This window comes from Setaria viridis, chromosome 2 (assembly GCF_005286985.2).
Source record: "Setaria viridis chromosome 2, Setaria_viridis_v4.0, whole genome shotgun sequence".
In the NCBI taxonomy this organism is placed as follows: domain Eukaryota; kingdom Viridiplantae; phylum Streptophyta; class Magnoliopsida; order Poales; family Poaceae; genus Setaria; species Setaria viridis.
The window spans coordinates 43,167,861-43,194,964 of NC_048264.2; the positions used below are offsets into that span (position 1 = coordinate 43,167,861).

The following is a 27,104-nucleotide window of genomic DNA, read 5'->3' on the forward strand; positions in this document are numbered from 1 at the left end:
GGAGTATTCGGGAAAAAATGCAACACAGTCCGGAAACTTATTTTACTGGTAATGCTTGTATGAAACGCCATGATCTGTAAAGCATGGGATGGCAGCTTCCCAATACTTGAGAGTACAGAACTGTACGAGTTAGGTGCTCAGTGAAAGTTGACATTTCAAGCACAGAGGATTTAAAATGACAATGGATTGTGTATTAGACAACCTGTGCTTTCATTCAGAGCTTCAAAACGACTAGATACTACAAGTTTGTCATTTTCTGTTCTACAAAAGCTGCTGTCTATCATTCTGAACCATCAGGGAAATGTTCAAGGGCATTTTGTTTCCCATTAACATAAAATTCAATCACTGCTTTCATGCGATCCGACTTGTCAGGATGGTAGTTCAAATGCACAATCACCGGCTTCAACTTCCGCAGATGAGCATCTTTCCTCACAGTCTTGAAGAGGACTTTGCTGTTCATGAAGAGGTAGATATCCATGGTCCTTTTGGATGCATGAAGACCTTCATAACCAGGATGTGAGGGGAAAAACAGCTCCTCGTTGAAAACTGCTTGGTCCCATGATTTGGGCTCCCGAGAAAGGCGACCAGCTACTCTATCTAGAAGCTCAATTGAAGGAATTGTTGGCCTAATGAAAAAGAATCCAGAATTATAAACCCATATACGCATTGTATGAGCATATCTTGCCCAACCCATTGAAGGCTCATCAAAGACATCATTGAATCCATAAGCCGTCATATTGTTGTGGCCATCACTCATGGACTCTACATCAGAATCTCTGTAGAGATGATCAAAGGGATTCTGGAAGAAAATAATATCAATATCAGAGAGGAGAACACTGTACCCCAGCTGCAAAAATTCCCTCAATATGCGGAACTTGAGTCCAGAAACAGCATGGTTTCCACCTGTCTTTCCAATATTGTCAATGCCATCATCAGGATCCCGACGGTAGACTGGGACATCATTGGACTTGCAGAAGTTCTCTATGCTGTCATCCAATGCAACAACTAAATAATTTGAAATCCCAACTCGTTTGATGTTAGTGAACCACATCTCTAGCATCTCTTTCACATTAGAATTTGCCAATGCAACTATGAGTTCTTTCTTCACAGCAACCTGTTCCAATATCTTTGCCAATCTGGGATTGATGGATAAGTCAGGAGAAACTGTTGGATTTGTCCTCAGAGCCTTCACTGTACCAAATGGACCAGCCTTATACAGGACCTCGTTTTCCCCTTGTCCAGCCAACTGAAGCTTCATTGATAGTTCATTGATCTGCTTCCTAAACTCAGCATTTTTCCTTTCCAATGATAACAGCTGTGACTTCAGGTTGGCAACTTCCCGAGATGTATCACAGGCAACTGAGTCAGCCTAAAGGTGAAAAATATAATTGTAAAAACAGTATATGAGAACTAATAAAATGGTCCGAAATCATATATAGATCTAATCGATTTCTTAAAAAGATCAACTAGGAAATTTAAACGTACAGGTTATGAATAGAGGTTATAACATTTGAATTTGACATCATACTGAACAAAATTGCTCTATCTTTTCCTGTAACACCCTAGGGCAAACAGAGGAAAGATGCACCGTGTAATGAAATGATTGCTCTACCAGGAGCAAAAGAAGTTCTGGGATTCCTTGGTTGTTTTCAAGGCATTCACATGAAGTGGCTTCCCCGTTGTTAAATTCTGTCTCACTACCCAATTGTTTGTACTTCATAAACATTTTGCAATTACCAAGAAAAAAAGAGCAGTATACACTCTTGATGAGAAATTATAATCTGAAAGTCGAAAATAATTTGGCCATAAGATCCAAACTAAAATTGTCTTCTTTTTTTTAAGTTCACAGTAAGACTGCAGAGGGTTCTAGATGCTGATGAAATTACAAAGATCACTGTATAGACCCACAGTATGTTTAAGTGCATGGTAATGTGAAAGCAGAAGAAAGTACTTTTAAAGCACTATGTTATATCTCGATCAGTCAAGGTGAGAATTGAGACTAAGCATCTAAGTGTGCATAATCACGTGGGCCTGTGGAGTATAACAATGGATCAAGGACCTTGAGAGCATCAATAAATTGAAGCTCACGCTTGTCCTCTCTATCTTCCCAGGTCAAGTGCAATTTGAAGTTCACAAAGCAAGTTAAGTGCCTTGCCTATTTCCCTTTTTTTATAATTCCAACTTGAGACAACATCGTCAGTACCTGGACTGTAAGTTACATTATAGGCATCACAAAGTTGAACAGTTCAAATACAGCTTATTCCTAGGTGGATAAACAAGACTATAAGAAACACATGAACAAGATAGTGTTTGCCAGCATAGCCAAACAATGTAGCAAACAGGGAAAGGTGTACATTAATTGATCATTTTCTGCAACACGATCTAGCAGTATGTGCTGGCAACACTGTGCACAAGCATACAAGGGATCAATCATTCCAAAGACCAATATACTGTATGCAGTAGCCAACCTGACTGCATTTGTGAATGATCACAGAGCATAGCAGCAGTACAGCAGGCAGATAAAAACAGAGCAAAATGCATGCAACACCTTTGGTTTCTTCACCAGAGGGATAACCTTCTTCATCACAAAAGAAAGGAATGGACACCTTTTATGCTGTACTACTAGTAACTAAGCTGAAATGCTTGCTTGCTCTGAGGTATTTCCTTATGGAATCTGTTAAACTTGCGCCATCCAAGCGCTTCTCTGCTTGATCTAGTTGGTTACCTCAACTTTTTTAATAGAAGAAAAAATTACCACAGCATCGTTGCAGCTTTTTAGCATTCCACAAAGTTTGTTGTCTAATGATCCAAATGAGAATCCAAATTGTCCTTGTTCCCTGCAACTTGTCTGACAATGATTCGTCTCGTATATTCATACTGTTGCATTCATCCAGTACGAATCTTACTGGCACCAGGCTACGTGGATCAGCACCAGAAACTTTCCAAAATGAACAGCCACCGATCCGGCTAAACCTCCAGATCTCCGGTCCTCCTCCCCCACTAACGGAACAGAAGTACAGAACGAGAGCGAGAGGGAGTGGAAAGTCACGAGTGACGAGTCCGTACCCGGCGAGGCCAATGGATGGCGGAGTCAGGGGCGCGGGAGAAGAAGCCGTCGGGGTAGAAGAACGCGCACAGGCACCCTAGCGCGACGCCGACCACAACCGCGGCAGCGATGCGGGACCCACGGGACAGCGGCTGCCCTCCTCCTCCTCCGCCGCCGCCGCGCATCAGGGGCGACTCGCGCCGGCTGGCCATCTCCCTCTACGAGGCCGCCGCCCGCCGCCGCAGCGACGAGATCAGAGCGTGGGGGGAAGGGGGAGGCCGCCTCGGCCTGGAAGATTCCTTTCCCAGGGGGGAAGGAGTTTGGGCGGACGGCGGAGGCGTGTGCGTGACGGAGACGCTCGGTTTCTGGGTCGTCGTGCTTTGGAGTGGGACGGCCGGACGGAGGACGACGAACTGACGCGAAAGTGGGGGATTCGTTGAAGGGGGGTGGCGGTGGGGCCAGCTGCCGCCCGGCGAAATTCAGCTGATTTCGGGGGTCAACAAGCGTCTGAGGGCTTTTTTTTTTTCGCTCAACTTTGTACGACTAAATGTAGCGCAACTGTAGCATTTCATTTATATTTGTACATTATTGTCTAAATATTGACTAATTAGGCTCAAAAGATTTGTCTCGCAAAGTACAATAAAACTGTGCAATTTGTTTTTAATTTCGTCTACATTAAGTACTCCATGCATATACCGCAAGTTTGATGTGATGGGGAATCTTCTTTTTCATAGTGTCAAAGTTGGAATTTTGGGAACTAAGCAGGCCCTGAATATTTTGCAATTTGGCACAGAAAGCTATGCGTGGGTGAAGATGGAGAGTGAGGGGGTGTTTGTTTATCGGAAACTCCTCAAATTTCCGTCACATCGAATATTTAGATACTAGTTAGAGTACTACATATAGACTAATTACAAAACCAATTGCACGGATGGAGACTAATTTGGGAGACGAATCTATTAAGCCTAATTAGTTTATAATTTGATAATGTGATGCTACAGTAAACATGTGCTAATGATGGATTAATTAGGCTTAATAGATTCATCTTGTGAATTAGCCTCCATCTGTGGAATTAGTTTTATAATTAGCTCATGTTTAATTCTTCTAATTAGCATCCAAATATTTGATATGACATGAATTTTAGTTCGGATTAAAGAGCCGAACACATCCTGAATCCAAGTTTTGGCTTGAATTCAGTGCATCAAGTTCATGGTTGTCTGATCGGTTGGCAAATTTTTGCTATGTTATTGCTCGAGCCATCACGCGTGACGACGACGGAGGAGTCAGGGGTTGTTGACCATTGCAGGTCGTGGATACGTCTCCGATTCAGGAGTCAGGACTCAGGACTGTGGGAAAATCATCGCCCATAGCCGGTGAGATTGAAATATTTGCTAATAAATTTGATTATAAAATTTGACTATGCTTTGGAGAAAATACACTGATAAAAAATTGTTGGAACTACACACGGCCCTATCTGAATGTTTTTTTAATCAGAGTTCGCTGCTAATGTTGATAATATCGCCAAAGGAATCGACTGCACAACGCTCTCAGGAGAGGACCACCAATAGATCATTCCCCTCCTGCAACCAAAATGCACAGATTTACATCGATTTAAGGCCAAAAAGACACTGCATGGTCCTTAACCAATCCTCTCATTCTGTAAGCATCGACATGTTAAAACGTGTGGCTGGTCCCTGAGCCTTGCATCCAAGAACCATGCATCTTCCATCAACAGAAACAAGCTAACAAATCATCGACGATGTCATATGGCCGTGTGAAAACAGTGGCGTCATCATATTCCAAGGATCTCTACGACTCCACCCCTACGCGCATTGTTGTCTGCCATGCACGCGCACAGCGCGCCACGGAGCTGATCTCTCTTTACCGAGCAGTCACACGAGGGAGTGGTTTCTCCGGTGAGGCCGCCACCTCTCCTCCATGCAGAGCACGTCGTCGTCGTCGATCTCCAGCTCCGGCGCAGCGGCAGCGGCGCCTTTGTCGCCGAAGCAGCGGGTACGCGTACCGGCGTCCTCGCCGCACGCCGAAGGCGCGCCGGCGGCCTCCTGCCTCCTGCCGAACAGGTTCTTGAACCCGTGCACCAGCCGTGACTTGAAGCCCCTCGCGTTGCCGTCCCTGGCGGCGGCGCGCCGGGGGCCGACGGGCGCGAGCTCCTCGCCATCCCAGAGCCGGCTGCGCGGGATCCGGAAGCTAGCGGACTTGCCGGGGGCGCGGTCGATCGCGGGGGCGCCGGCCGCGGCCTCTGCCTCGGCCTCGGCCTGCTGCTGCTCGGAGCGGCGAAGGCGGGTGCGGAGGCTCGCGAGCTCGCGCTCCAGCGTCTCGATGCGGAGGCTGGTGGCCTGCATGGACGCGCGGATGTGCGCGGACTGGCGCAGCGCGGCGTCGCGCTGGAGGATGTCGCCCAGCGTCATGCTGGCGGCGTCCACCGCGGCGCCGCCGGCGAAGGCGCCCGAGAGGGAGGGCTTGAGGATTGGACCCGGCGCCGGCGCCGGCGCAGCGGCATAGTGGTGATTGCTGAGGAGGATTGAGTGGTGGGAGTGGAGCTGCTCGACGAGCATGGCCTGCACGACGAACCGGAGTGGGAGGCGCGGGTTCTGGACCAGGTGCATGAAGAGGTGCTGTGACAGCTTGGTGCAGTTGATGTTGTAGCACAGCCTTCCCTTGTCTTCCTCCGTCAGCTTCCCCTTGTGGTTCTGCATCATAAACACCAGTGCATTTTGTAAGATTAATAGCAAAACATTATGAAACATGTATGATCCCTCAAATTGTATGAAATCAATTGGTTCGCCATGTAAGGTTGCAAGTAGCTAAAGGCTCAAATATTCAGACATAGTGTTGTAATGCATGTCTCCTGCTACATTTTGCACAACACACCAAGTCACCAAGTCAAGGGTGAATGTTTTTTGTAGAAAAAAAGTGTCAGTCAAGGGTGATTGATTATATATATATAAAAAAGAACCAGGGGCGATTGCTTGCAATGGCAGTCTAATACTCTGAACAGCTTGGTACCAAGTAGGAGTATACTAGCCTGTGGTGCCAAATTCAAGGCAGCCAAACTCTGCTCCGTGAGGTGTATGTAAACTGAATAGCACAAACACATTTCATGAAGCTGAACTACCACAGCTTTCCTGAACAGAATACTCAATCGAAAGACCCTAAAGCTTCCAATGCATACTACCTAGACGATTCCACTTTTCTGCTGATAGTGAGCTCCTTGTACTCTAAGCATAGAATCACTGAACAAATCAACAGCATGGGCATTGTATCGCTGCAGTAATCGATCAGGCAACTGAGGAACAGATGTTTAGCACAGTCGTTTTTCTTCTGATGACACAACTCTACATTTCCATCTATGTCAAAAGTGATTAGTTCCCATTGCAGTCTATTACATTAGTGTGTGGTGAATCAAGGCAGCCAAACTCTGTTCTGAGATGTGTAAGCTGCAGAGCAACACATTCATTGATTCTCAAAGCTGAACCACGATGGCTTTTCTGGACAGATGCAGAGACGCTCAACCTAAAGACCATCCAATGCAAACTGAACTCAGAGTAGACTAAAGACAATCAGATGGATACTGCCTAGATGATGCGAAGCATCTGAGATTTAACTCAGCAAAAGGAGTGGTCTCCTACAACCGCTACAGAGACCAGGCGGCGTCCGGGCTGCGCACACAACCGCGCCGGCTACGTCGTCCTCGCCCACAAGGAGGCCCCCGAACGCGGTGATGATAACTGATGACTCGTGACTCCATTTAGGGCCTGGTTCAGTGTTATTAATTTGATGTCCTAGTACTGTAGTTTTTGCGCTCGTGAATCGTGATGTGTGCTTGCTTAAAACCAGTTTCATGCATGCTGAAGAAGTTTCTACAACTCCAGTCTTCTGCTGTTACTATTGCAGTACAATAAGTAACGAGATTTTGGTAGGGGCGAACCAACCAAACAGACTCGAACGCGAACTCGGCTAGCGTTGCGTACCTCCAGGTAGTGGTCCACGACGGTGTACATGAGGTCGTGGTCGTGCGCGAACCGCGCGCGCATGGCCTCCACGGCCACCAGGAACTCCTCCACGGGGAGCGCGGCCACGTCGTCGAGCCACCTCCCGCCGTCTCCGGAGCCGCCGCCGGACGCCGCGAGCGCCTCCACGCACCGGACGAGCAGGTCCGCGGCGGGCCCGGCCGCTTCGCCGCTCAAGAACGCCGCGCACGACCGCAGCACCTCCGCGGTGCGGCCGTGGTCCGTGGCCACCTCCTGGAAGAAGTAGTCCTCCGCGGCGCGGGCGAGGCCGTAGGAGCTGCGCCCCGCGCCCAGCTCCAGCCAGCCCGCCGCCGCCCACGCCGCCGCGAGGCTCGCCGGGGATAGCGCCGCCGCCGCCTCGTCAGAGCCGTAGCAGGACGCGACGGCGTGGACGAACGCGTCGAACTCGAGGCCCGATGGCAGGGCGACGGTGACGTCGCTGGACTCCGACAGCAGACGCCTCAGGTAGCTGCTCTGCGACGTGATCACGTCCTGCGAACAACGAAAAGTCAAAATCATGCAAAATTCGGCTGCAAAACGATCGCTTCAGACAGATAAACACACACTAGTAGGCCCGGTTTGCAATGTAAACAAAAAAAAAAGATTCCTGCTTGAATGGATGAACCGAGGTGTTTCCAGCAAAGTTCCATAATTTTTCGAGACATGATCTTGTCTCGTCAATCTTTTGGCACTAGCAGCAAGACAAGAACAATGAGTGTACTATCCGTACGGCAGGTACTGGCAGATTGTAACTTGATGCGTGAGCTAAAAGTCTCTGCAATCAGGATGTAACTCGACATCTGATCTGGCGAATGATTAGCCGAGCCCACAAGATAGCAAGGCCAAAATGTTGCAGGGCCATCAGTTGGATCTTGATTATGCGGCAGTGCACATGACAACACAGTTTTGGAATATTTGGCAAGGTTGCTGTAATAGCACGCAACTGGCAACTTGCAGATTTTGCAGTGGCCCTTGCCAAGCTAGGTCAAGCTAGGTCTTATTTAGTTCCCAATTTGGGAGTGTTAAAGTTGGGATTTTACTATAAATGCGCAACTGTATCATTTCCTTTGTATTTGTGAATTATTATCCAAACATTGACTAATTAGGCTCAAAAGATTCGTCTCGCAAAGTACAACAAAACTGTGCAATTAGTTTTTTGATTTTGTCTACATTTAGTACTTCATGCATGTACCGCAAGTTTAATGTGATGGAGAATCTTCTTTTTGCATAGTGTCAAAGTTGGGATTTTGAGGGAACGGCCCTACTGAAACCATCGTCCACTAAACTTGACTGCAGAGGTTACACATGATAACATGAATCATCATCTCACTCTTCTGCAGTAGTTCTTCAGAATCAAGTGCTCCTAAACATACTGCGTTTCCTTGATACGTGCAGAGAAGACCATGTCCAGCCCTTGCGGAAATGCCACTACGTTGAGAGCTTCAGAATTACGTGTACGTACGAGCGAATGGTATCGCTACCGCTAAAACACAGCATTTTGAAACGACCTTATGTTGTCAGTCAGACATGAATGCAATGTGGCCATTGGCCAGCGGGCAGTACTTTCGTACGCGTACGCCCGACACGACGGTCTGGTCCCAATCCAACACGATCGCCCGCATTCGAAATCCCGGCAAACATCACCTGTACATCGACCTAGAATTAAAGACCCAAACTGACGTGCACATGCCATGGAGGGACCGAGCTCCAAACCGCTGGATCTCCATCCACTCCACTCCCATCTTAAATTTTCAGTTCAAAACTTCAAATCAGTGAATCACCAATGCAACATTCAGAATTCAGAAATGGCGGCACTCCAGAATGTACGAGCAGCGCCTGCACCACTAGAGTACTTCTTTTTGAAACTTTCCCACTAGAGTACTAGTAGAACACTCGATGGCCATATGCTGATAGGCATGCTCGAGTAACTTGCCGAGGCAGTAACTCCTCCAGTGTGTGACGGACTGACGGTTACAGAAAGAGTAGACTGAAAGTTACGACTTTTCTCGTGCTGATGCGCTAACCAAGGCGGGGACGACGCTCTAGTAGTAAATGAATGAGCTACAGATACGTCATCAATTATTGCCTCTTCGGACGCCATTGTTGGGAACTGTTCCTCGTGGGGCAGAGCTGGCAGAGAAGGGAGAAGGGGAGCGAGCTGCCATTCTTGGCTCAAACGCCCAACCAGTACTCGCAGAAATCCGATGAAAATGGCAAGCAGAGTTTCAGCTGGGGATTGGCCCCAACGAATTCACGTGACGTGCAAGTGCATCCGGCAAGAGAAGGAAGCCTGCAATGCTAGGATGTGCCAGAAACAGAGGAGGCAGAGGCCGCGGTGAATCTATGGCAACTGGGCGCTGTCTCCTACTCTCCTCTCCTGGTGCAGGGAGAAGGGAACGAGCCGCACGGTAGCTAATGCGAGTTACTCCTTATTCGTTTCTTGCCATCATAGGAGACGTGTGCTGCTATGGTACGGGTGAGTTTTCATGCGTTGCCGTTTTAGTGTACGCGTCCAGCCGGGCACGCGAGTTAACTCGGCATGGATGATAAAATTTTTGTTTGTAACGGAAGGGATACAGCTGCAGTACGATCTCTCTTAAAGACGGGGACGAAAAAAAAAACTGCTGGAATCACTAATGCGGCAGGACAGAGGAATCGCCCCCGTCGCCATGCCTGAAAAACTTCGATCAAGACGACAGTACACCAGAGAAAATTTCGAACTAAACAATAAATTCGTTGAGAATTGAACAGAGAAAAAACTTCCGAACCGAACTATCATGCATCATCACCGATGCTAAGAGAGGACGGGAAATTCATGTGCAAGCAGCGCTGGTAATTGTTCGAGAAAAGAGAACGAGGAATTGAGGATGTTACCCTGTGCAGGGGGAGGCGGTGCTCCTGGACTCGAACAATCACGTTCGGCTTGCGCGATCCGTTGGCCCGCGACCTGCATGGATCCATCACCATCAGACATCAGTATCAAGGAGGCGATCAGTCAGAATTTATCAGTCCCCAATGGATCAAAATTCACCGCTCCAACTCCAATCCAGAATCGAAGCGCCGGATGCACGGTGACACGTACCACGCTTGCACGGCGCGCCTGAGCGCCGGCGGCAGGGAGGTGTGCGCCGCCGCCGCGGCCTCCTCCTCCTCCACCTCAGGGGAGCACGAGCGCGAGGTGGCCGCCGAGGACGACATGGTGGGCGAGTCGAAGCGCTCCTCCTCCTCTTCCTCCTCGTCCTCGTCCTCGTCCTCCTCCTCGTGATCGTCCTCGTAGATGGTGTCGACGACGCCGAGCTCCTGCCACCCCCTGCTCATCTCCATCTCCATGCCGCGCTCCCCGCCCGGGCGGCCTCTCCCTCCCTCCCTCTCCTGCTACTCCTCTGGAGGCTGGAGCAGCTGCGCTTGTGGTAGGGCAGCAGCAACAGTCGCGGTACCCGGCGATGCCATCAGTCGAGGTCGGGGTCCTGGGTGTTAAATCGGGGCGGCAATGAATGCGTGCATGTGGAGGGTAAATGCGGTGGCACCCCGCGGCCGGCCCGTCTCCCTCCTCCGATCCCTCCCTCCCTGTCCTGCAGGCTGCAGCAGCCAGCCGGGGACGCTGCCGCTGCTGCCCGAGTGCTCGGGTGCTTTGAACCTCTGCTCTGATGAGAGCATCGGCTGCCATCGCGTTGGACGTCCCAGGTTCAAAAAATCAAAACCGGTTCTGTAGGAATATTTTCCTCCGTGCGAGAAAAATAACATCGGGATTTTAGGACTGTGGATGTTCAATCTCGTTGTTGGGCTTTAAAGGTTTTATGTGAAATCTCCGTGACAGTCCTCCCTAGGTAGCTGCAATCTCCTCTAAAAAAAAGTAGCTGCAATCTTGCAGATAACGTTAGCATGCAAATGCCATTAAAGAATGTTGTCCTAAGTTTGGATGGCACCATCTCCTCGATGCTGAGGCTATCCTCAATGCAAAGTTTCGTATTTATGTTTTCAAGAGAATGTATTTAGTTCATAGATGAAATAGCTTACACAATGCATAATTTTATTTGTGGTTGTTTCTAAGGTTACATGTAAGACACAAAAATCTTAGAAATAGTGTGCACGTGGTTTCATCCTCATGAAACCACTTTCTTCTATCATCTCATAAATAGTGTGGCAACTCATTTACTATTGTCCATAAAATTTCCATTGAGAATGACCTGAGTCCCAGGAACTCAAATCTCTGTGGGCCTGTTTGGTTAGCATTGCTTATAAATAAGCAACTTATAAATAAGCAAATAAGTTGCTTATAACCCAAACACTTGCTTATAGACTTGCTTATAAGTTGCTTATGCATAAGCAAATAAGCAACTTTTGGGTTGCTTATAGTTGCTTATGGAGCACTTTACTCCTCCTACCCTCATTCTCTCTCCTCTCTCCCCTTTCTCTCTCCTCTCTCCCGTCACCACCGCCTGCGCGCCGCTTCCGCCGGCCGCCGCCCGCTCGCCGCCCGCCTCCGCGCCGCTCGCTGCCCGCTCCCGCGCCGCCCGCTGCCCGCTCCCGCGCCGCCCGCTGCCGCTCCCGCCCGCCGGCCGCCCGTGCGCCGCCCGCCGCCGCTCCCGCCCGCCGCCCGCTCCCGCGCCGCCCGCTGGATCTCCCGCCCGCCCGCCCGCTCGCCGCTCGCCGCCCGCTCCCGCGCCGCCCGCTGGATCTCCCACCCGCCCGCTGGATCTCCTTGCTCCTCCTCCCGCGCCGTCGGCTGCTCCCGCCCTCCGCCGCCGCTCCCACCCGCCCGCCGCCCGCCCGCCGCTCGCGCCCCGCGGCCGCCGCCGGCCGCCCGCCGCTCGCACCCCGCCGCTGCCCAAACCAAGGGGTAGGAGCTGGGCCATTTTCAGGGGTAGAGGAAAATGGGATAGCAGGGGCAAATATGTCAATCCTAATTATATAAGCAACCCAAACCAAACACCTAGAGCAACTACAATAAGCAACTTAAGCAACTTATAAATAAGCAACCATAACCAAAGGTCCTCTTTTTCTTTAAAAAAGTAGTTATTCCATTAATGGGCCTGGCCAGAATGCCAGATTGAAGAAAGCAATTAGTTCGTCATTAAATCTCGCTTTCTAGGCAGAATGCGGAAGCTTCCGTTTAATCTGAGGTTAGAGTATTCACTAGGAGTTACACATTTCACTCCGTGGCCCTCCGTTTTGCACAGTCTTGCGTGTTCACCAGGCAGCGTACGCGGGCAAACACGTGTTTGACGATTTCGGTCCGTGCGCGCGCGCGGCGTGCGACGATCTTGCGTGTTCGTGCGGTGCTCGTGCTCCGTATATTCTCTCCCGGTCCGGGGATGGCAGCAGTAACGGGCGTTGACATTTTCACGACTGTTTCTGCGCGTGTCATGCATACGTACGCTGGTGGTACGTGGTCTGCGGCAGCCGTTGGATTCGGATCACACACGATGAACGGCTCAGGATTCATAGCATGGAGGTGCCGATGCACGCCCGGGAATTAACGTCATCAACACGGCAGCAAATGATACCAGTGTCTTCATAGATCTCGAAGCAATTCTTAAGAAGATGAAGATGGGTACGAATATTTTCTTAAAAAGAAAAGAAAGGCCAACGAGTAACAAGGTAAGGTCTTGTTTAGTTCACCCCTAAATCCCAACTTTAACACTATGCAAAAAGAAGATTCCTCATCACATCAAACTTGCGGTATATGCATGGAGTACTAAATGTAGATGAAATTAAAAACTAATTGCACAATTTTGTTGTACTTTGCGAGACGAATCTTTTGAGCCTAATTAGTCAATATTTGAACAATAATTCACAAATACAAACGAAACGCTACAGTATTGCTATAGTAATATTGGCACTCCAAAGTTGGACAACTAAACAAGGTCCTAAGTTCGTTACACACGCTGTGTGGCCTTTCGCTGGGCTCTTGTCAGTCTGGATTCTGGGAAAGAACATGGCAACTGTTGCCAAGTCTTCGACGAAGAAGTTTTGCTGCAGCTGATCGATGCACTGCGCCACACGTCCCTGACGCAAAGAAGCACCGCACCGTACGTCCTCTGAAGCGATGGAGTGGATCGCCTGCAACGCTGCCGAGGTGATGATGGAGAGTAAATTAATGACAAGCGAGGACACAGCGTAGAGCCATAAAAAGCCATGAGGTCTGTGACTGACGATCCGGGTGGCGGTTTATGTTGTGCATCTCTAGCGGCCTAGCCAGTAGCCATAGCTTGACGCAGGAAGCCAGGAACAGTCATGAACAATAGATTCCTCACTCTTCAGTAAAAAAAAATGATCCCAGTTGGTCAGCAATTTAGTTAGCACTTTATGTTTGAAGAAGAAGCCAGAACACTGCCATATGACCATATCATTTAAGAAGGAATTTCGTTTGCACTTTGCTTGCATATAGAATGGACACCATCATTTTCAGACACCTTTTTGAATTTTTGACAGCAGTATAGGGAAATGCGAGACCTGAGTCTGCATGCATGCGGCGAAACACGACCTGCAGAGCCGCAGCAGAGGCTGAGCAAGGGCGACAGGTTCCGGGCAGGAGGCGACTCTCCGCGTCTTCTCTTCGTTCAAGCTGATACCAGCGATCAACACCCAGTCCTTTTTTTTTATCAAAAAAAAAAAAGGTCCTTGGCTCCTTGCCCATGTCAAAATTCGCCGATCAACGAACCATCCAGATTTTCCTGGGTCGCTAACGTAAGCTAATCATACACTGGCCAGTTTGAGTGCTCGACCTCTGAGTTTTCGTTTTTTTTTCACCATTCTTTTGTTCATTTCAGACATGATTGGAAACTTGGAATACACAAGTCAAAAGGATCGGCGAGATATATGTACATTTTTTTTCTTCGAAACAGCAGAACATAGACAGACTTGACTTTGGGTTTACGAAAATGTCGAGCCGTGAGCGCCTTGTTTACGCTCACAAGCTCGCAGCTTTCTTCGATTACATGACATGCACGGCTAAGAACGAATTGAACAGAACAAACTGTACTAGTTAACCACTCCCCCAAAATGCTGAATTGCTGATTCTCCCGCGACCAAAGTTGTTCAGACTTCAGAGGCAGCAACCCAGCATGCAGCCCTTGCCATCGTCCCTCATTTCCGACGATAAGCTGACCCGGCGACCACGGCCGCCGCCCTGCCGTGCTCCTCGACGCGACGGACGCCTGCCCCCTGCACGAACTCCGACCGCGCGCGGCGGTGCAGCGTGCCGTACGCGGACGGGCCCTCGACGACGCTCGCCGCGGCCGCCGCGTCGGGCAGCTCGTAGTAGTCGATGAGGTGCCGCCTGCTGCCACCGCCGCGGGAGCTGCCGCCGTCGGACGAGACGGAGCGGTAGCCGCTCCGCTCGTTGCTCCTCCTGATCGCGTCGATCACGAACGGGATCAACCCCTCCATTGCTGCTGTGCTGTGTGTTCTCGAGCTCTCTCTTTCTCTCGCCAAGTGGCTGTCGCCCTTTTGCTTGTAATACGCTTTGCTTTGCTTGCGTTGTTGGTTCGTGCCGTGCCAGGGTCCGGGGCCCTGCGCATTTATACGGGCGGGTTCGAGCCTTCCCGGCATGGGCCTGGGCGAGCGGCTTTTGACTGGCCGGGGGCTTGGAAATTTCTTCGCCGGCCGGCTGCCCGGTGGCCTCATGCTGGAATCCATTTCGTCACATGGTCAGCAGGCAAACCAGGGCATCCTGGTCTCGGATAAGTTTGCCCCCGATTGGTATGATGGCGGCGTGCGGCGTCGATGTTGCCGTGGGAAACAGTGGGCGATCAGGGTATTTCTCTTGCAAAGCACACGCAATGACGCAACCGATGGAGGAGGCACCACTGTTTTGACCTCACCTTCTCTGCTTGGAAAGGTGTAGCTCCGTCAGCAGAGAGAAGATAATGGATTAGCTGTCCATCTTGGACTGATTGAAGATTCTGTTGGCACTGCTAATTATCATACGTTACACACCAAGCACGGCTCAGAGTAGCCAATGGCCGTTGGTGTTCATCTGATCAAGTTCGGAAACGTAACTTTTGTACAGCTTCCGATCCTACAAATTCGATTCTCCAACCTATTCGAATAAAGAAACTTAGAATAGAGAAAAGGAACGTGGTTTTGAAAGATGGCATTGATCACGTGCTGGGATATGTTTCACCCTGCCTGTGCACGGGTCTCTTTTCCCTGACGTCTGCCTGCCGCCGCCATTAAGCATTCTAGACGCAGCTTAGATACCTGCTCGTTGACCGACGTTAACGACTTTCGGCTGCTTTTCTCGTGAATTCAGCAGGCAATCGGACCACGGTACAGCCCAATTGTAAAGCGGAACAAAGATTTCTACCAGCAAGGCCGCGGGTTGCTTCCTCAGAAGTTTCAGCGTGCTACTTCAACAGCCGCAATTTTCCTACCAAGCTTCAACCTCACAATCTGAGCAATTTTCCTCCCAAGCTTCAAACTCATAACCTGAGGTTACATAGGGTATGTTTGGTTGCTAGCCACACTTTGCCACACTTTTTTTTTTTGATAAAACACACTTTGCCACACTTAACTTTAGGCAAAGTTATACAGTACCTGTACGTTATTACCATGCCCGTTTCATTGAATAGATTCAATGATGATGAGTGTTTCGTTAGGCAAGTTATACAGTACATGTACGTTATTACCATGCCCGTTTCATTGAATAGATTCAATGACGATGAATTGAAACATGGTTTCGACAATGGACAAGCGCCCGGCACCCGTGCCTCTGTCGCAACAAAAACTCAAGACATCGCATACGCATCACAACACCCCCAGATTAGTTATAAGAAAAAGTATGTTTAACATTAGTTTCCACGAAACAGATTATGACAACTGCACCGAAAGCTGTAAAGAATTTTGCTGATGTACCGGAATTGCATAGTCATTTTTTTTTCGCAGCTCCCAGTTTCAGTCTAAAAGAAATCGAAAAACAATTGCAATAGGAAACAAGTGTATCAGACGTTGCAGTGAGAATCAACTTCTTTTCTTTTTGAAAAAGGAACCAGCATCATAAATTGAACAGGTCCAAAAACAAAAGGCAATTTCAACAGGGCCAAAGGTTAATTTAACATTAGCACGAACAATGGAGATGACATATTTATATAATACTTTCATTGCAAAAACCGCAAGAGTAGCAGCATGCAAGCAGTCACAAAAGCATTCAAGCAACCAGAATTCACATCTTATTACATAATCAGACTTGCAGACGACCATAACATAGGATAGAAGCACAAAGGCATTAGGTCATTACTAGCGCTAAGCCTTAAAGTGCGATAACTTCTTGACACAGTACTACCATGACGGTTGACCCGAAATTAAAGAGACACTTCAAGTACGGTAACTTCATGACACATCACTGCCATGATGGTGATTAAGTTCGGTATCTTCTTGACACATTACTGCCATGATTGTGACTCATCATTCTGTTCTTAAGCTCCTCTAGAAGAGGAGGCTGCTGGCCCATGCCCATCCAGCTCTGGATCTGAAACAAAGAGGGGCAAAGAGTCAAGCAAAATAGTGGTATGCAGAAGGTGGCAAAAAAAAATTTGAACAGAAGACGATATGCTTACAGCTGCTTTTCAAGTGTTCCTGCGTAGGTGTAGCAACCCCGAGCTGTTGCTGCTGTGGCGTCCTTCCATGGGCCAGCACAGGCGTGAGGTTGGCTGATTGCTAATCAGAGTCCTCGTACAAACCATCATCGTCAGAAAGCTCATCAAATGAGCGGATATCCAGCTGGTAGCGCAACATACCACCAATGCCACCAAATCCCCTACAGAACTGTGATCCCTCTTGAGACTTGTTGGTGACAAACTCGAGAGAACAACCAAACTTTTTGTATTCATTAGCAAACCATTCCAAGAGAGACATCTTTTCCTGAACTTCCAGCTCAGCATTGGTGGATGCATCACGGAAATTGCTCTGGTCAGCTTCCTGCTCTTTGTTCAGATGTTTTATAGTAACTTCACCAGAGGCACTGTGCTTGAGCACATATCTGTTGATATCCAGATTCTCCCACACTATCAGGGTCTCCACAGCACCCATTTCAAGTGCCTTCAGGGTGTCATCAACACCAAAGACATATTTCCCAGTGTCCTGACTGATCTCTTCAAAATACTTGCCAATCAGCTTCTTCTCTTGAATGAACTTCACATTTGCTAAGATCTCAGCTGACAACTCAATAGCTTGGTTGAAACCATTTTCACCACCATAAGAAACATCAACCACATTAAGTATCTTCGCTTGAAGTCGCTGATCAAACATGTCAGATTGGCTCAGCTCTGTCTTAAAATCAGCAGAACCAGCAAGAATCAGCCCTGCAACATTAGGCTGACTAGTAGCTGGATTGATGAAAAACTGTGTAGCAAGCTCAGCTGTTTTGCGGACATAGTTGTGCCGTTTCTCCATCCGAAGCCGAGCAAAACGCAAAGCAGACTGTCCTCCTCTACCATGCTTCTTTGGGAGATCAACAGAGAATTTGTGAAGCACTTCACGGGTATTGCCACTTAGTGTGCCAAACAGAGTACCATTACCATCCATGACAATGAACCCAAACTTGTCGTCGGATTCTAAGAGCTCATTTAGAGCCTCAGTGTGGAACTTGTTGTCACAAAGGTACAGCGACACATTAATAGGCTTGAAGGGCTCAAAATCAATAGTAACTTTCTTTTCCTTTCCATCTTCAGTAACAATGGTTCCAGTGTAGAGAACCAATCCATTCGGAGGCACTTTGTTGTAGAGCTTCAACCTCTGTTGAGCTGAGGTGATAGCAGCCAACACAGATTGACGATTAACTCTACTCTTGATGTTTGAAGCAGTACCATATTCATCACCTAACATCTTAGCCACTCGAGCAACCTGATCACGTGGAGGCATGATAAGAGAGATCATGCTTGTGCCATTGCCTCTAGCAGACTCCAATGCCTTGATCAGCTTCTTAATCTTCCAAATCTCAATGTTCCTATCAGTCTCCTGGCTGTCAGACATCTTGACCGAGTCTGGATGGTTAGTTAACCTGGAGACCACAAAACATAAAAACCGACATAATATGAGAGAGCTGAAGAAAAACATCAAGTGCAATTCTCAAACACAAATGAAAATAGAGAATGCATCAAACAACTGACTGCATTAGACGTTAACTGCCATGTTCTCCAAATTTTTTGTTAACACGAATTGCATTTCCATTGGCCCAGTTGAACCATCATTAAAATAATATATGCACAAACAATGAAAGTAGCAACTTCTGGAGAAAAAACAGATCGAAAAATGCAACTCTATTAATGGAACTAACATCCTTCCCACACAAGATGTTTGCGTTCACAATAGTTAATAACGCAGTATTTCCAAGAATTGAAATAGATATGTACTTGTACTGTGGTATTCAAATACAAGAGCAGCACAGGAGTTTTCTAATGCGAACAGATTAGCTAGAAAAAAGTAAGTTTAATATGTATGTAAATAATATACACTACAAGTGTTCCATTTGCAGACATATCAAATTAGTTTGCAGTGTGCAGAAAACCATTCTGTAGCGAAATCACTTAAGTTAGATGGCAAATTTGGGTCCACAAACAACAAATGCATTGTATATAGTAGAAATAAATAACCAGAGCAAATTAAAAGGCACCAAATATGAACCTGCTAACAAAATTAGTAAGTAAATCTTGCTATAACAGTTTAGACACAATACAACACAAACAGATATTGCGCTTAACATGGGCCCCTAGACTTCTGTCATAACAAAGTCTTTCAACTGATATGTTGTCATAACCAATTTTGACAATACACCAAATACACCAGGCTCATGTCCTACTAGCACATGCAGCGTTTACCTTCCAACCTAACTCCTAAGGAGAAATAAGGTTCTATTGCATATCTAGAAACTTCTAGCACCTACGTTAGCGTTTAGAATTCTAGCAAATTTAGAACGAAGTACCGGTATTATCCCACGCACATTGTGTGACCAGGCACCAAAAAGGAAAGGCAACCCAAAGAAACTATAGGGTCAATAAAAGAATAGTGAAACAAATTGTAGGGGCAATGGAAGACTAAAGGAGACAAGTAAAACCAAGGAAGATATCACAGGTAATATGAATGTACTTGTCAAGGTAGACAAACTGCTTTTAGTCAGCGCTTGCTAATGCAAATCTATAGGATCTCTAACTAGTACGCTTCACCTACTGGCCTGAACTCGATAATACCAGAGAACTAAAACAACATGAGAACAGAGGAATATATGTGCCCGCCCACGGCCCACCCACACACCCTCCTCTGAATTCTCAAACATGTATCTGGGGGTCCATACAACCTACTTTTTCCACATCCAACAAAACAAATCTATCAACAACATCAACTAGAAATACCAAGCGCAGTACGGATCCACAAATATACTCCCGTAAACGCTAGTGGGCAGATGAAGGAACTGCGGAGACTAGTCATCCCCAACAGATCGCGCGATCGTGGGCACCAAATCGCAACACAATCTAGAAATTTCACAAAACTCCAGATCGTATCAGCACTAGACTAGATCGGACGAAACCACATCCTACTACGAGCACCCCGAGTTCTTGAAACCCTAATCGCGACCGAATCTGACGATTACATCGACGAACGAACGCGCTGCACGATCCGATCGGATCCGAGAGCGACGCACAATTGGTTACAAACCTCCAGAGGGCCCTGAAGAATTAACAGCCGCTCCGGGACGCGGCGGATTGAACCGAGGAAGAGCAGATCGCGGGCTAGGGTTCCTTACCGAGGAGCGAAGGGCGGCGGCGTGGGCGAGGAGGGAGCCGGGAGGACTTCTCTCGGGTGGAGGTGGGCTTGGGAATAGAAACCCTGGCGCGTCTGGTTGTCGGCTGCTGTGGTCCGATAAGGGCTGATAAGAGAGTACCGCGTCGTTGCAGGCGGGCGGCGTCAGGTTTTACCTCCCGGGCCCGCGTGCAGTGGCAGCACGAGGAATCTGCGGCCAGCTCTGGGGTTGCCCGGCTTTGCGTGCGGTTCGTTTCGTTAGCGTGCGGACTGCGGAATGTTGCGTGCGGGCTACGAAGAAGGCAGGAGGACCAGGCCAGCGGCCCAACCCAACCACAGGCCTGGTTGGAGCCCAATTTATAATAGCAAGATTTAAGGCCCAATACTGCCGAGACCTTGGGGTCAGCAACCCAAAAGATTCTTCGTCATCAGAAATTCAAAAGTGCCTAATATATGACAGATCAACAGCAAGGTCGCAAATCACCGTACATGTTGCTGGTACTTCACTACAGTTCAGTAGGAGTGCTTCACTTTTGTTTTAAGTTTTAACCTGCTCCATAGACCATAGATGCCTAGATCATGGAGGTTCCCTGTATGGCCCGATCTTCGGAAAGTTCGATCACCAAACTGAATGATCGTTTCAGTTGGTCAGTCGGAGGGGAAAAAAGGGGACGAGCACGGAAATCAGACCATGACTAACCAAGGACCGTAATTCTTCGGCCTGTTCGCTTCAGCTTATTCAGCTGGCTTATCAACCACCAAACAGTGTTTTCCTCTCACAACAAATCAGCCGTTTCAGCTTTTCAGCCGGCTTATAAGCTGAAGCGAACAGCCTCTTGATATCGAGTGAGTATAGTCAAGAGGAACGAGGCTATGAAGCCGCGCCTATGGTGTTAAATGACGCAGCTTCACAGCACAGAGGTCAAATCGAGGCACGAGCGAGGTGAGTACGTGCCGCGTCATCCGCGTTATTGCTTTCCCTACTGGTCAAGCGCGGCGTACTTTCTTCCACTCGTTTCGCAGGGTGATGTGAGCGGAGGTTCGCTCGGTTTTGGCACCCCGTCCACCCCTTTGCGGACTAGCGGTCGCCGTGGACGTTCAGACGTTCTTACCCGGATCCCTTTTGGGATACGAAGTTCCTGATGATATCTCAAGTTCTCAGCAACATTCTTTTTTCCAAACGTCAGCACACAACAGAGAATTCAGCCGTGGCGTAACCGTGTCGCATGTCATTCGGGCGCGTTGGTTCATTCGAACACAAAGACCGAAGCTTGTGTGAATCGTGACTTCTTTTTCCTTGGTCTTTTGCTACTGAATTTGGAATTGGAACGCATGGCGATCCTGTAAGCAAACTTTTTTAAATGACCGCAAGTGGGTACTCGTGGGCTATTTCATACTCCACGGCCTTCCTTCGTAGAGAGCAAGCTATATGGATAGATATACATCTAAAAGAACCACATTTTCCTCGGGACGCTTGCCCCCTAAGAAAAATCTGCAGCTCTATGGCACAATGACTACAAACAAGATCACCCCCAAGTTGTATTTGCTGCTTCAAACTAGAGCTGTTTAAGTCTATCAGTCAACAGCTTAACCTTGATGCAGCTCATTAAGTTTCGCTGGCGTCACCAGAGCATCCGTGTCCGTGCTACTCCGTCAAGTGATCTCAAGGCTGCAGTGCAGATAGATATTGCCTCCAAGTGATGTCATTGCTCTCACTTTCGTAGAGAGCTCATCCACAAGACCACGCACAACCCAGTCAACCATCATTCAAATTGGTGGATCGGTGGCTCGTCCGCAGCGCAGAGCCGGCCCATTCCTGCTCACCAATCGCAGCCCCTCCGGCCTACTACGACGACGGGTCTCACTGCTCCGCGGGCCCATAGCGCCAGGTAAGCCCGCCCACCCCCCGAGACAGCCCAGCGTGGTGCACGCCAACGTGGACCAGCCCCGACTCGCAGGCGCCCTGCCGCCCTCACGTGCACCTCGCCCGAGCGTACGCGCCCCGCGGGTCCCATCTCACGTGGCACGCCCGCCGGCCTGCCGCTAACGAGATGCGCGCCTCCTCCCCCGTCGCGCCACGATCCAACGGCTGGCGCTCCACACCGCGCCTCACCCCGTTCGCCCGTCGCTCGCCACGCGGCAGGCGGCCACCGTCGGATCACAGCCGACGGCTGCGGTTGCGCTACAGCTGAAGGGAGAAAAAGTTAAAAGAGTGTGGATTAGTTAGCGCGAGCGGGTTAACCCACCCGACCCCTTCCTTATTTCATTCGCTCGTCCCGTCGCCACCGCTCGCTCTCCCTCCGCCTCCCCAAACGCAAAGCAAGGAACCAATTCCATTCCCCACCCGGCTCCCCCTCCGGTCTCCTCCTCCTCCTCGCCTGGTGCTTCCCGGCATTTGCTCCATCTCCGAGCCGAGCCGCGCGACACGAAGCTGACGACCGGGATGGAGTCGGACGCGTCCACCTCCCCGCGGCGGCGGAGCACGAGCTGCTACAGCGACAGCGGCGACTCCTCCTGCTCCGAGCCCTTCAGCGAGTGCGGCAGCGACGACCTCTCCTTCACGCCCGCCGCCGCCGCGGGCATCCACCGCCTGCTGCTGTCGTGCGCGGCCGAGGCGTCGGAGGACGCCATCTCGTCGCTCGTGGCCGAGCTGGAGTCGCCGTCGCCGTCGCTGGACTCGCTCCGGCGCGCGGCCATGGAGCTCCGGCTGCTGGCCAAGCACAACCCGGACAACCGGGTCCGCATCGCCGCGGCGGGGGGCGTGCGGCCGCTCGTCAAGCTGCTGTCGCACGCGGACCCGCTGCTGCAGGAGCACGGCGTCACGGCGCTCCTCAACCTCTCCATCTGCGACGAGAACAAGGCGATCATCGTCGAGGCCGGCGCGATACGGCCGCTGGTGCACGCGCTCAAGTCCGCCGCGTCGCCCGCCGCGCGGGAGAACGCCGCGTGCGCGCTGCTCCGCCTGTCCCAGCTCGACGGCGCCGCCGCGGCCGCGATCGGCCGCGCGGGCGCCGTCCCGCTGCTGGTCTCCCTCCTCGAGACCGGCGGCGCGCGCGGGAAGAAGGACGCCGCCACGGCGCTCTACGCGCTCTGCAGCGGCGCGCGCGAGAACCGGCAGCGCGCCGTCGAGGCCGGCGCCGTGCGGCCCCTGCTCGACCTCATGGCCGACCCGGAGTCCGGCATGGTGGACAAGGCCGCCTACGTCCTCCACTCCCTGGTGAGCTCAGGCGAGGGCCGCGCCGCCGCCGTAGAGGAAGGCGGCATCCCCGTCCTCGTCGAGATGGTGGAGGTCGGCAGCTCGCGGCAGAAGGAAATCGCCACGCTCTCCCTGCTACAGATCTGCGAGGACAACGCCGTCTACCGCACCATGGTCGCCCGCGAGGGCGCCATCCCTCCCCTCGTTGCCCTCTCCCAGTCATCCTCCGCCCGCCCCAAGCTCAAAACCAAGGTACACACCACGTCGCACTCCCGCATCAACAAGAACTCCAATCTATTAGCCCATTCATTTGAGCTTACTCCAATACGATGCGCAAACTAATCCATTTCCGATTCATCAGGCGGAGTCGCTGATCGAGATGCTGCGGCAGCCGCGGAGCCCGAGCCTCCGCGCGAGGCCAACGGCGGTCGTTGCGGCGGAGTGACGACCCCTTCCTCAATCGGGAATCCCACCCCCACCTTGGTTCGTGCGTGCCAGCCTCCTTCACTTCTTCGGCGAGACGAGCCGGCGCCGGTCGGCCATCCGGCCGGCCGGCGCGCGCGTGTAAATAGCAAGCAGCGTGTTTGCGTCCGCGAGCGAGTGTACAGTTTCCTCAAGCGAGATGTCGTCCGGAGGATCGAAGAACAGTCTAGCCTCCCTGCAATTTCCACCCTCCCCACCCAACCTCCTTCCTTTTTGTTCCCTTTCCCGTTTCCACTTCCAGTTTGGTTGCTTCCTCGCCGCCGGCCGTGGCGAGGCTAAGCAAAGCAAAGGGTGTGTGCAGAGCGAAGCTGCAAGAAAGCTTCGAGCTCGCGTGTGCCCGTGTGGGTTGGATTGTGCTAATCTCTCGTCTGTACGTGTGTGTGTGCCGCATCAGCAACGAATCAAGTTGGTTTCCGATCCTGTGGTGGATACGAGAAACGCCTCTGTTGTCTTTCTGTGTGTCTGTCTGGTCTCTGAATGCACCCGCCTGGTTGGTTGGGAACCTGCAAATGCAATCGGGATTGGATTGGATGCCGCTGTTCAGGTTTTTACCGTCTCCCTGACGTTTCCACGCGTGTTTCCCCAAGCGATGGCGAGTGGTGGTTGCGGTTACTACCCACCACCGTCGGCCGTCCGCCGGCCGGCCGGGGTCCCTTGTGTGCTCCGTGGCACGAACGGCGGGCGACCGCTTGCCCGTCGGGTCGCCGTTGGCCGTGACTTGGTAAATCGGCAACCTTTACCGGTTCAACCGATGGCGATAGCGCGAGCAATTCTAGTGCCATCTTTGTCACCTACTTCGGTGTCCTCTTCGGCGCCACCGGAAAGCAGGATCCCCTGCTGCCGCTTCCTGTGGTCTAGAAGATGAAGGATGGGGGCCAGTGGGGCAGTGTTCCCGTCCCGCCAGTAAAGCTGACACGTTCTTGCCTGGCCCGGTGGCAGGCCGCTCATTCGTTCGTTCGCTCGTTCGTAGAGTGCCCCTGCCTGCGGCTGCAAGCTGAAAACGACGGTGATCTGTGCCCTCTCTGGCAGTCTGGCGGATGAATCTAGGGCCTTGTTTAGTTGGGGAATTTGGGAGGTGCCAAATTACTGTTACAGCACTGTAGCACACTGTAGCGTTTCGTTTGTATTTGTGAATTATTGTCCAAATATTAACTAATTAGGCTCAAAAGATTCGTCTCGCAAAGTACAACAAAACTGTACAATTAGTTTTAATTTCATCTACATTTAGTACTCCATGCATGTACCGCAAGTTTGATGTGATGGGGAATCTTCTTTTTGCATAGTGTCAAAGTTGGGAGTTGGGAGTAATGGCCTAGCTCGGCCTGGGCTCCAGATATCTTCTTGCTTCCCGATGCGTGGCGCGCATGCGATGCGTGGCGCGCGTTCCTTTCGCTCCCCACTTCCCGCGACGACGCTTTTTGTCGTCGCTAGGATCGGTGCTGGTATCTTCTGAGATCTGAAACCATGAGCACGTCAATCGTCCGTCCTTTGGGGTTTGGTGTTACCCATCCGCACGGCTGGGCTCTACTCTTTTGGGAATGACGTCGATGCATGCCAGGCAGCGATCGGTCAGATATTTCTTTCCGCTAGCTCAACGAGCCGTCTCTTGACCTATTAAACAAATCATTTGCGCAGGACGCAACCATTACCGAAGAAAGTTCGTCGTCAAGCGTTCAACAGAGGAGAGAACTGGAGAAGTTCCAAGACTCCAAGGTGGGTGGTACAAAAAAGTGGAAGCCCGGTACAAGCAACTACCTAGGAGTAGCTGAGTACTCTGACGTGAATGGTTGAGTTCGCTGCCCAGTGTCCAATGACAATCCGATGTGACTGTGGAGCTGTACTAGTGTACCAAGCGGTGGCGCGCTGTCACCACTAGTACATTGAAATATGTTACCCAATCTCCAGGGCACTTTACAGATTAGTTAATTTTACTCGTGCGTCGTTGACAATCCCCACTAGTCGTGCGTCGTTGACAATCCCCACTAGTTGGGAAAACCCTCGGGAATCCTTTGCGTTGCAGCCATGGTCCTGCCACTGAACTTGCACATCTCGGTGATATCCTAGTGTACAGTCATCCCACACTCCATTGTCATAATTGCAGTTTATTTCATTATCCCACGGATTCTTTTACTGGAGCAAACGGGAGCCACTTCCTTCCACAAGGAACAGGGAATTAAACGCGACGGGAGCCACCAGCACCAACCCAGCCGATCGACCTCCGCAGGCAGCCGGGCACCAGGCAGTGGTTGCCGCCTCCGCCGCACCCACGCACACATGCCCCTGCCGGCTGCCGCACAAACGGACATGTGACGCGAGCCGCCGGCCCGGCCCCCGCTCTCCTCGCCCCCACCCGATCAGAACGAGATCGCGCGCCCGGGTCCCGGCGCCGGGCGCGGTGCGACACGTGTTTGGCCCGCCCCGGCTCGGGGCCGCGGGCAAAAAGGATCGCGGACGCCTGGCGACGCTCCACTTGCCACCCAGATTCGCATTCCTCGCGCGTGTTCGCCCAATACTACGGACGCCGGCCTGAGCATCGCTGTTGCTGTTGTTGTTGCGAGCACCGGCCACGACGCGAAAGGGGAGGCGGGCGCCGAGAGAGCGGATGGCAAATGATGGCCTGGGCGCCGGCCCGTGCCAGCACCCACGCCGTCCTCGTCCCTCTGCTACACATGCGAAACGGAGAGCCAATCATGTGGCGCCACATGCGCTTGTTTTTTCGTTACGGAAGGTTTGTTGGATGCTGGAGGAGCTGAAAGGGAGATTCTTCCTGCCCGCTGACGAGCGTCGTGTGCGCTCTGTTCCTCTGTCGCAGCAGTACATGCGCTTCCTTTTGGGCTGCCCGGCGACCGGGGTAACTCTGCCAATCTTTCCTTTTTCAAGCGCGGCGTGAGCCTGTTGTTTCGCAGTCAACGCAGACGTTGCCATGCCCATGTGTGGTTTGTTCGCCATGAGCGACGTTCTCACCACGGACGCTGGAGAGTGGAGAGGAACGTGGTTGACCGTGGCAAACCTTGGACAATTCCCTGCTCCCGTCTGCGGCGCTGCCTGCCGTCTCCCCAACGCCATGTCGTACCTCGGCACGTTCTCGTCAACGAGCTGCACATTCTGTTTGCTCGTGCCGCATGTATGGATCGGGCATGTGATGGAATGGAGAGGGTTTTATGGTGCACACGCACGGATGCAGAACGAGGGAACAGGCAGCCATGGCGCGCGACTTGGACGGCGCCACGGCGGCGAGCGAGGCAGCGAGCTCGGCGAGTGGGCGTGCGTGCGAGGTGAATGCCGAATGGGGCCGTCGCTGATTGTTGTTGGTAGGTCGCCTCTAGCAGGGTGGCATCCCGCCACGTGGCGAGCAGCCCGGCCGCCCCCACGCTGGATGTGGACGTGCCACATGCACTGCACGCACGGATCACCGGCGAATCAAGGCCGCCGTGGCGAGGAGCTGCCACTATTCGTAGTGGCTAGCTAGCATGGGCCATGGGAAACAGAAACAGGGCCCGCTCTCGACCGACCAAACCAACCAAGGGTAGTAAACGCGCGCGCCGATCGGTGGCCACTGGCCACGCTCGCTCGTGGTGGCGCTGCTGCGACGCCGCGCAGGCAACGCGACACG

The 27,104-nt window shown here is 51.1% G+C and overlaps 4 protein-coding genes across 4 annotated transcripts; 1 reads left to right on the forward strand and 3 right to left on the reverse strand.

Annotated features, from left to right (window-relative positions):
• Positions 1–169: 169 nt before the first annotated feature.
• Positions 170–3,463, reverse strand: LOC117845789 (arabinosyltransferase RRA3). Its single transcript, XM_034726874.2, has 2 exons — positions 3,067–3,463; positions 170–1,369 (listed from the first exon to the last, which is right to left on the reverse strand). The coding sequence occupies exons 1-2, from the start codon at positions 3,256–3,258 to the stop codon at positions 281–283; spliced, it is 1,281 nt and encodes a 426-aa protein (XP_034582765.1). The 5' UTR covers positions 3,259–3,463; the 3' UTR covers positions 170–280.
• Positions 3,464–4,590: 1,127 nt separating this feature from the next.
• Positions 4,591–10,785, reverse strand: LOC117842289 (BTB/POZ domain-containing protein At3g49900). The gene is made up of 4 exons (XM_034722679.2): positions 10,157–10,785; positions 9,949–10,021; positions 7,036–7,566; positions 4,591–5,754 (listed from the first exon to the last, which is right to left on the reverse strand). Exons 1-4 carry the CDS (start codon positions 10,402–10,404, stop codon positions 4,936–4,938), a joined length of 1,671 nt encoding a protein of 556 aa, XP_034578570.1. The 5' UTR covers positions 10,405–10,785; the 3' UTR covers positions 4,591–4,935.
• A 5,350-nt stretch (positions 10,786–16,135) lies between these two features.
• Positions 16,136–19,975, reverse strand: LOC117844793 (eukaryotic peptide chain release factor subunit 1-3). The gene is made up of 3 exons (XM_034725581.2): positions 19,817–19,975; positions 16,635–18,076; positions 16,136–16,546 (listed from the first exon to the last, which is right to left on the reverse strand). Exon 2 carries the CDS (start codon positions 18,046–18,048, stop codon positions 16,735–16,737), a length of 1,314 nt encoding a protein of 437 aa, XP_034581472.1. The 5' UTR covers positions 18,049–18,076; positions 19,817–19,975; the 3' UTR covers positions 16,136–16,546; positions 16,635–16,734.
• A 2,109-nt stretch (positions 19,976–22,084) lies between these two features.
• LOC117842281 (U-box domain-containing protein 1) lies at positions 22,085–23,601 on the forward strand. Its single transcript, XM_034722673.2, has 2 exons — positions 22,085–23,260; positions 23,370–23,601. The coding sequence occupies exons 1-2, from the start codon at positions 22,256–22,258 to the stop codon at positions 23,451–23,453; spliced, it is 1,089 nt and encodes a 362-aa protein (XP_034578564.1). The 5' UTR covers positions 22,085–22,255; the 3' UTR covers positions 23,454–23,601.
• Positions 23,602–27,104: the final 3,503 nt, after the last annotated feature.

Excerpts from the sequence above, each read along its gene's own strand:
- LOC117845789 (XM_034726874.2), bottom strand. The coding sequence starts at position 3,258 with ATGGCCAGCCGGCGCGAGTCGCCCCTGATGCGCGGCGGCGGCGGAGGA. Across the intron at positions 1,370-3,066 it reads CCATCCATTGGCCTCGCCGG|GCTGACTCAGTTGCCTGTGA; the intron begins GTACGGACTCGT and ends TTTCACCTTTAG.
- LOC117842289 (XM_034722679.2), bottom strand. The coding sequence starts at position 10,404 with ATGGAGATGGAGATGAGCAGGGGGTGGCAGGAGCTCGGCGTCGTCGAC. Across the intron at positions 7,567-9,948 it reads ACCGCCTCCCCCTGCACAGG|GACGTGATCACGTCGCAGAG; the intron begins GTAACATCCTCA and ends CGTTGTTCGCAG. Across the intron at positions 5,755-7,035 it reads TCGTGGACCACTACCTGGAG|AACCACAAGGGGAAGCTGAC; the intron begins GTACGCAACGCT and ends TTTATGATGCAG.
- LOC117844793 (XM_034725581.2), bottom strand. The coding sequence starts at position 18,048 with ATGTCTGACAGCCAGGAGACTGATAGGAACATTGAGATTTGGAAGATT.
- LOC117842281 (XM_034722673.2), top strand. The coding sequence starts at position 22,256 with ATGGAGTCGGACGCGTCCACCTCCCCGCGGCGGCGGAGCACGAGCTGC. Across the intron at positions 23,261-23,369 it reads GCCCCAAGCTCAAAACCAAG|GCGGAGTCGCTGATCGAGAT; the intron begins GTACACACCACG and ends CCGATTCATCAG.